The sequence below is a fragment of the Hevea brasiliensis genome, unplaced genomic scaffold, assembly GCF_030052815.1.
Source record: "Hevea brasiliensis isolate MT/VB/25A 57/8 unplaced genomic scaffold, ASM3005281v1 Scaf2, whole genome shotgun sequence".
NCBI lineage: Eukaryota > Viridiplantae > Streptophyta > Magnoliopsida > Malpighiales > Euphorbiaceae > Hevea > Hevea brasiliensis.
Window position 1 is genome coordinate 4,523,411 of NW_026614695.1, and position 8,368 is coordinate 4,531,778.

The window sequence follows — 8,368 nt, forward strand, 5'->3', positions numbered from 1 at the left end:
TTCAAGTAGGGTGTCAACATCAAGCTGTTCTCAAATGCTGCTTTACAACAACGAGTACAAGAGTACGAGAAATAGCTTAAAGATAAGAGGCAAGCTATGACAAATTGTATGGATCAATTGAAATTGCAAATGGAGAGGAATATGGAACGCATGAGAAACTCTATGATGGAGGAGGTGATGAGATTATTAGTCAGAGGCCTACCAATGCCTTCATAAAATTGAGGGTTTTGAATTTTATATTTTATTTATTGGACTTCAGTAAGTTTTATTTTACTGATATGGATTTTATATTTAATTTCTACTATGCAGTAATTATTTTTATTGTTGGATATTATTATTATTATTATTATTATTATTATTATTATTATTATTATTATTATTATTATTATTATTATTATTATTCTTGTTGTTGTTGTTGTTGTTGTTGTTGTTAACTTTAAAATTAATTATAAAATATTTTAAAATTTGAGAAAAAAAAAAATCAACCATTAAAAATCATAGGTAATTAATTAAAAAAACATACCTACCAAAATATTTAGCTACTACTAATTTTTAAATTATATACAATTTAAAAAATAATGTACAAAATTTAGCTACTATCTTTTTTCTGGGTAAATAAATTTTAAATAATTTAAAATATTACCTATTGAAGAGTTTAGTCAGAAAGGTTTTGTAAAGTTAAAATATAATAAATATTTTATAGATTAAACAAATTATAGTCGTTAATTACCAACTATATTTTAGTTATTAAATAATAGCTAAGTCCACTCCGAGCCTATGGTCTGGTGACAAAATTACTGATTAAAAATTACAAATTACTGACTATCATTTTATCAGTAATTACCAACTACATTTCAGTTGATAAATAGTAGCTAACTACCTCCTTAAACAAAGGTTTGAAGACAAAATTACCAACCAAATTTTGCAAAGTACCAACTAAATGTTTAGTAGGTAATTATCAACTAACTATTAGTTTATAAATAGTTGCTAATACCCTTCCTATACTAAGGTTTGACAACAAAATCACCGATTAAAATTTGCAAATTACCGACTATGATTTTAGTAGATAATTACTGACTAAAGTGCAGTAGGTATATAGTGCTTAATTCCCTTCCTATCCTAGGGTTTGGTGACAAAATTACTTAATATAGTTTCGGTAGATAATTACCAGCTAAAAGAAATTTAGTAGGTAATTAACAGTGACGACTTAAATATTGGTCAACTCAAAGTTAATCAGTAACTAGAATGAAAATTACCTACTAAATGTCCTTATAGTTAGTCAGTAAATTTAGTAGCTATTTTTTTTTTAATGTCTTATAGTGGTGGCAAGATTCAAGAAGCTGTTGCAGGGCTACACAACATGGTTCCAACTAGAGAATTTGAGTAGAGCTAAAGGGACTATGTGGTATTTCAAGCTGGACAAGGCTCAAAGGAGAAAGAATAAGTAATTTGATTAGAGAGAGATAGATGAAATTTTTATTTCATGATTCTTCTTTTTCTTTTATAACAATTATATCCCAGCATAGCCAAATACATAATCTTTATAAAATTTTTTACTGCATTCACTTTTCCCTAGTTTCTTCAAAATCAAACACGCACACACACACAAACACACACACAAAGGAAAAAAAAATTAATTAGTTAACTATGACCATTCAATCGAGCCCTTCATTTACAAATCCCAAAGAAACATAAGAAAAAATATCCTCATCTTTCCCTTGCTTTACTAATTTTCCCCATTTTCTAATTAAGCAAACAGAAAACAATAGCAAGGAAACAAAAGATATCAAACAAAATACTTGACTAAAGTGAATCAGTTAAATGACTCAACATCCAATCCACTTAAGCCAATAATCTTACTTATCATAGTAAACAAAAAAAGCCAATAACCAACCACAAAGTAAAATAATCCCCCCTCCTTGTCCATTTCTCTTTTGAAAATTTCCCAACAATTAAATAAAAATTAACAATAACCATTAAAAAAAAAACCTTTTTGAATATGAACTCAGAATAAGATTTAAAAAATAAAATGAAAAAGAAGGTGAAGTTAAGATGCACTAGAACAAAGTTATTATCACAACCAAGCCTCTTGGGGTTAGATCATCATGATGTACCATGTTTTGAAAGGAGGCCAAACATGGAGTTAAAGCTAATATAGCTACAATCATATATAAGGTTCCATAAATACCCATTTCGATAACAAATTAGCTAGAGTTCTAGCTAGGGTTCCAAAGAGAGAGGAGAAGATAGTTAGGAGGCAAAGGAGAATAGGGGTTATGAAAAGGAGAATAAGAGATATAAAATAAAGAGATTTTACAAAAGAAGAAACATATTTCAAACAAAAGGAGACTCATAAATATCAAGAAAAATTCCTCTTCACCTCCCATTTTTCTACTGGAATGGAAGAGGAAACCAGAAAAAAAAAATCTAATATACGAGAACAAAATAAGTGGGTAAAAAGAGGCAAAGGAAATAAGCATACCTAGTCTTTGCGATTAAAACTTGAAGTCGTTGATTACAGATTCGGGATTCTCCTCCATTTGTAGTTTTTGTTTTAGACTGGTTTTCTCATTTCTATGAATTAGTTTAATTTCTTAAATTTTTTTTTAATTTTTTGGTTTAATAAAGATGGAGGCAAATTAAAAAGAAGGCACCATATTAATAGGGATTCACATGGTTTTTTTTTTTCAATAATCAAGTTAAATAGCGACCAATATTTTACTTTTTGCAAAAATATATAGTTTTGTCTAAAGTAAGCAACTGACAATAAATTTGTTCACTAATACCAACCTATTACAACCAATTTTGACACCATTCACAAAAGCATAGTTGTTAAAAACTCAATTTCTTGTAGTGTTGTCTCAATAAGATTTTGTTGGGTTGGATACTAGAAATACCCAACTTATTGTCATCCCTAGTCATTATGGAGTAGGTCAAAATTTTAAAGTAAAGTTTTAGCGTTTGGTTTTTTATGGAACCTTCAAAATTTTGTATTGTTTAGAAGGAATGGAATTTTTTTTTAAGGCATTTACATGTTTTAAATATAAAATCTTCTTAACCCGCCAATTTAGTGGGTTAAAAAAATGGAGATTTTCAAAAATCTCCAAAAATCTTATTTTAAAAAATTAGGAGTTTTTTTAAACACAAATCTAAGGTTTTTAAGACCTTGAAAAACTCCTCATTACTTTATAAAACTTTCATCAAGGCTTAAGGTCCCTTCAAAGGTCCTTAACTTCCTATGGAAAGCATCAAAGGACTCCTTTGCAAACAGCTACAAATCATTGCAGGAGTATTATAAAATCACTCGGTTGTGTTGTGTGGTAATGTGTAAGAATCCATTGAACTTTACATTTTCTTTATTAAGCATGCAAAAGCTGTGTGGTTTGCAAGTGAATGATGCCAATCTCCTCGACAAGTAGGCTTTTGTATCTTTGAAATGTCGAGTAAAGAATAAGGATCGCAAAGCTAGCCATTCAATATTGGTGTGGTGTTTTTGGAAGATGGACATGAAATTGTCTTTGAACATCTCAATTAAAATGGACAGTGAAAGGATATACTAAAATAAGAATTAATCCGCTTGTGGAACGACATATTAAAATCAATATCAATATTCCTTTTATATAATTGACTCTTGATTGAAAGTTGAATTAAAGACCCTATGATTTTAAACAAGACTCTAATAGCATGAAATTAAAGCTCATTGATGAAAATCAATACTGATGTTAATGTGGATAAAAAGGGTAAAAACAAAAAAAAAAAAGTTGCTTGTGGGATTTAAATGCTAAAATGTTATTTTGCTATATCTTTGGTCAGAAATGCTAAGAGAGCAACTTTAGCATTTAGATTTGCAAGCTTAAAATGTTATATTCATAATAGATAATCAAGTGTGCTGCAGGTGTCAGCAATAAAAAAGAATGTGAATGTGAGTCTTATAAGTTGGATATATTAATTAAGTGAAACAATTTGTAAAATCCATTAAGAATATACTCCAAATTATATTGAAAGCTGATCAAGAACAGCAAAAATTTTATATTAATATAGATACAAGTTCAATTAATCAAATATTAATTATTTTCTCATGTTATTTTTATTTTTTATTTTAAATAAAAATTATCTTAAAAATATAAAATTGAGAGGTTTTATAATAATATTTTGGATAGAGAGGGAAAAGAAAGGACTGAAAAATTTTTAATTTCGACTAAGAAAAAAAATTTCGATCATGAAATTAATGTTTTGATAAAGATATAATAATTTTAAAGGCACTAAAGATTTTATTTATTTTAGTGAGTTGATCATGAAAAGATTATTGGATATTAATTAAGAATTTTGAAACAAGAACTGTGATTAGTGATTATAATTGTAACATATTATTTATTCAAAATAATGAAAAATAATTAATTAATTAAACAGTTGCTAGCTATTTTTATTCAGTATTTAAATTTCAGTAAATGAAATTTCAATACAATACAATAATTCTTTGTTGAATATTGGTTTAAAATCAGCTATAAAAAAGAACAGATAATATAATATATTTAGGGATGAGCTAACTATAATTGTAGGATTGCAACCATTGATCACCATCAATAAAAGAGACATTTAGGAAAGTAGAAGCTTGAGTGTCATTGAGTCTTTGAAGATAAGGTGCTCTCATAGTCATATTGGCTCCTGGCCCTGAGCAGTTATATTCTCCATAGAAAATAGTCCTACATTAAATTTTCAATCAAATATATATAACAAAGCAACTAATGAATGTTGACTAAACAATTAATAAATATAGAACTAATTAATATGATTGGCTAATAGCTCAATAATATAATTTACTTAAGAATAGTAGTCAATTGGAGTGCTTTTAAATATATGTGGGTATGAATTACTGCAGTCAATCTATATGTACACTCATTTTTATCAACCATAAAGTTATTTAATAATAAATATGTTTAAATTCAATTAAATTTATCTATTATCATTTATTTGTTTTCAAATTTGATCAATACTATTTGAATATTGTCTAAATTTATTTACATTCGTTTAATTTTTATATAAATTTTAAATTCATTCATAAATATTTAAATCAATTGAATGGGATAGAATTAATTATCATTAAATGTCAACTTCTTGTTATCATAAATCGAATGCATATCTCATATATAATGCATGAAATCAAAATTTTATAAACATCCATATGTCTTTTATAAAGCCCTTAATTCAATAATATTAGAATTGTTTTCAGATTATAAAATTTTAATTTTGAGTTTTAATCAAAATTAATTATAAAAATAAATAAATAAATCAATAATAGTGTTAGAATCCGTACTGGTCTCTTGTTGGATCGTTGAAGTCATTCCAACCTTCAGGAGCAATAATATCAGACATAGAAGTGAAAGCAAAAACAACACGAGAAAATGGTCTCCAAGCTCGACCTAGCCATATTCTTCCTGTCCCTCCCAAGCTGCAGTTCACAAATGCAAACCCTGTGTTTTCATCCTTTGAACTCCGTCCATGAGCCGTAACTGCACCGTTAATCATTCTTTGTCCCGCTGCTACTGGGTTCGCCATCGATATCAATTGACAATCCTGCATACAATTAATTTCATTTTAATGTCATATATATTATATAATGTATACAGTGAGCATTTAGATGTCAAGGGATAGCTATAGACAATGACGGATGTAGTATTTAGATGTCAAGGGACAGCGATAAATGCAAGGGATCTTTTTAGGAGGTCAGAGATAGAGATTACATTTAAACGTGTGTCTTTTAATGTGTTACATTCACAATTTTATTTTTTTTTTTATTACTTAAAATGCAAATTTTTAAAAAAAAAACCTAACTCATAAAATTTTTATTTTAATTTACCAATAAAAAATAATTTTTTTAAAATTTTTAGAATATGGGTTTATTAATTTTTTTTATTTAATTAAGTCAATAAATAAATATCAACTTTTAAATTGTTTTTTCTTTCAAAGACTAAGCATAAGTCTATTAAAAATATATTCACATCCAATCTAATCCTAATTAAAAATTAAAATTCTAAAGAGGCAATGATATTGTTCGTTATTTAATATATATTAAGATATTTCAAAAGTCCAGAGAAAGTACAGAAGAAGGTGAAATAAGATGGTGATGAAACTGACCTGATAGAGTGACTTAGCGTTGCCGAAGATAAAGTCAATAGAACCTTGGATGTAACAGTCCTTAAAGTAATGGCGGCCTCTGTCGTCATGAAGGGTATCTTGTGCTCCAAAGAATCCACAACCCCAGAAGGCTGCTTGGTCTCCTGATATTCTTATTGCCACTGCTTGTGCTCCCATATCCCCTGGCCCAGGAATTGGTGCAACATTCTACATGCCATAGCCATGCAAATATAGTATAAATGTTATTACATAATTATATTTAATTAATTTGTATTTTTTTACTTCTAATTTTATTAATTCCATTTATATTATCAATATCAAAAAACATTTTAAGAAATACTTTTGCAAAATCCAAGCCTCTGGGGTCTACTTTTTCTAAGTTTATTTCATTAGCTCATATCATAAGAAGATGCTATATATGATTGTTTTCAATGAGTACCAGGTGCACTATATTTAGTTTATTGAATTATTTTATAATTTATTAAGGATACGTTATCATGGGTATATAATGCAAAAACTTATTAAATACAATTAAAATATCAATTGAAAATAATAATAATAGTTTATAAATCAAATTAATAAAATTAAAAGTGCATCATATAATTGAAAGAGGTGCTCAAAATTAAGAATATTTTAAACTATTAACCTTATTTTATATGATGCACTTTAAAATATAATTGCTTTCGTTGGAAAAAATTATTTATAAAAAAAAATTAATTGAATTTTGAAACAATTATACTTATTTTTATTTCTTTTAAAATGAATTTTTTTTAACTTGAAATGAATTAAATTCTTTATTTTAAATATGAAAATTAAAAAAAATTAATTGAATTAAATTGTAAAATTCTTGTTACAAGCTAGGAATAAAATAACACCTATATCTCACCATGAAGCTAATGTTTTTGGCAATAAAATTGTTGGAAAAGACTTGCACAGAACCACTGTAAAATGTGCCGTGTGAAGAATTGGCTGTGTCATTCCATACAATAGCAGTAGATGTACAGCCTTGACCTTGAAATGTAATATTCTGTTTGGTTCTTGGAACAATGACTTTCTCGCTGAAACAAGACAAAGGACGATGCATGTTTTATACTTCAAGGAAATAATAATAAAAATAATAATGAGTCTTTAATGGGAAATTCCATCAACAAAGAATTGAGAGTTCTTCATATATAAAACGAGAATTCAACAAGTTGGAATCCTGCTGGGTGTCATGAAGGATTCACCAGAAATAGGGTGGGGCTATTATAAGTTTGAGTTTATATGAGAATGAATTTCATAAGATATCTGCATATAAATTTATGCACTTATTATATATATTTTAATTGAAGTTACACACATTTTGATATATTTAATCAAGTGATTATTAAACTCTTCTCGTATAAAATCAAACTGATATATATTAGATGCAGTTAGGAAGTAATAGAGAGCTACCTTGAATTTCGAAGCTCATTCAATGACCAACAAGAAATTATTAAAACCTTTCCTTAAATATAAAACTCAAGCATGCATTCATGCATGGAATTTAACTTACTAGTAAATGCCAGAATTTATCCAAATTATGGTTCTTTTCTGGCTAAAATTTGCTACTGAATCAACGGCTGATTGCACTGTTGTGAAGTTACAGCATCCGTTTGGATCCACGCAAAGAGTAGAGGTTGTGTTGTTGTCTGGAGGAGGAATATCTGGTGGAAAATCATCACAAATATTCACTAGCTTGCCTTTGCTGGGGTGTTTATTATGGTGGTGGTAGTAAAGATGAGCGTCAATGGTAAAACCAAGTTCGATGAGTTGTTTGAGAATAAGTGATGGGTTTGGATTTATCATGAATGTTGATTCCAAAACTGCAAAAATGGCAACAACAAGAGTAAGAGAGATGCTTTTGAGACTCATCAGAACTTGCACCCTTATTTAATTATGGCATTGGGGTGTTGAAGAAATAGCTATGGCCAAGAAATAGCTATGGCTATATGAAGAAGAAGATAATGTTGATACGTATAAATATACTTTTATTTATAGCCAATTGATGCGTATATAAATATAAATAATGCACTTGAAGTGAAAGGATTGATAACATGCCTTACAAATCACCCTGTCCCTGTGCATTCTTAGGAGAATTTCCAAGCTACCAAACTTGATGTTGGGGATGCTTGAATTCAGAATGCAGTTGCTAATTAAGTAGCGAATTAACTTTGGAATTATATTAGGCCTTAGGGGCTTTGTTTATGGCCGA

At 28.2% G+C, this 8,368-nt stretch overlaps 1 protein-coding gene across 1 annotated transcript; it reads right to left on the reverse strand.

Annotated features, from left to right (window-relative positions):
* Positions 1-4,398: 4,398 nt before the first annotated feature.
* LOC131176628 (probable pectinesterase 8) lies at positions 4,399-8,106 on the reverse strand. The gene is made up of 5 exons (XM_058141694.1): positions 7,670-8,106; positions 7,022-7,193; positions 6,136-6,342; positions 5,315-5,574; positions 4,399-4,703 (listed from the first exon to the last, which is right to left on the reverse strand). The coding sequence occupies exons 1-5, from the start codon at positions 8,026-8,028 to the stop codon at positions 4,544-4,546; spliced, it is 1,158 nt and encodes a 385-aa protein (XP_057997677.1). The 5' UTR covers positions 8,029-8,106; the 3' UTR covers positions 4,399-4,543.
* Positions 8,107-8,368: the final 262 nt, after the last annotated feature.

Coding starts and splice junctions, on each gene's coding strand:
- LOC131176628 (XM_058141694.1), bottom strand. CDS start 8,028: ATGAGTCTCAAAAGCATCTCTCTTACTCTTGTTGTTGCCATTTTTGCA. Junction 7,194..7,669: donor ATAAATTCTGGCATTTACTA/GTAAGTTAAATT, acceptor GTCTTGTTTCAG/CGAGAAAGTCATTGTTCCAA. Junction 4,704..5,314: donor AACGATCCAACAAGAGACCA/GTACGGATTCTA, acceptor AATTTAATGTAG/GACTATTTTCTATGGAGAAT.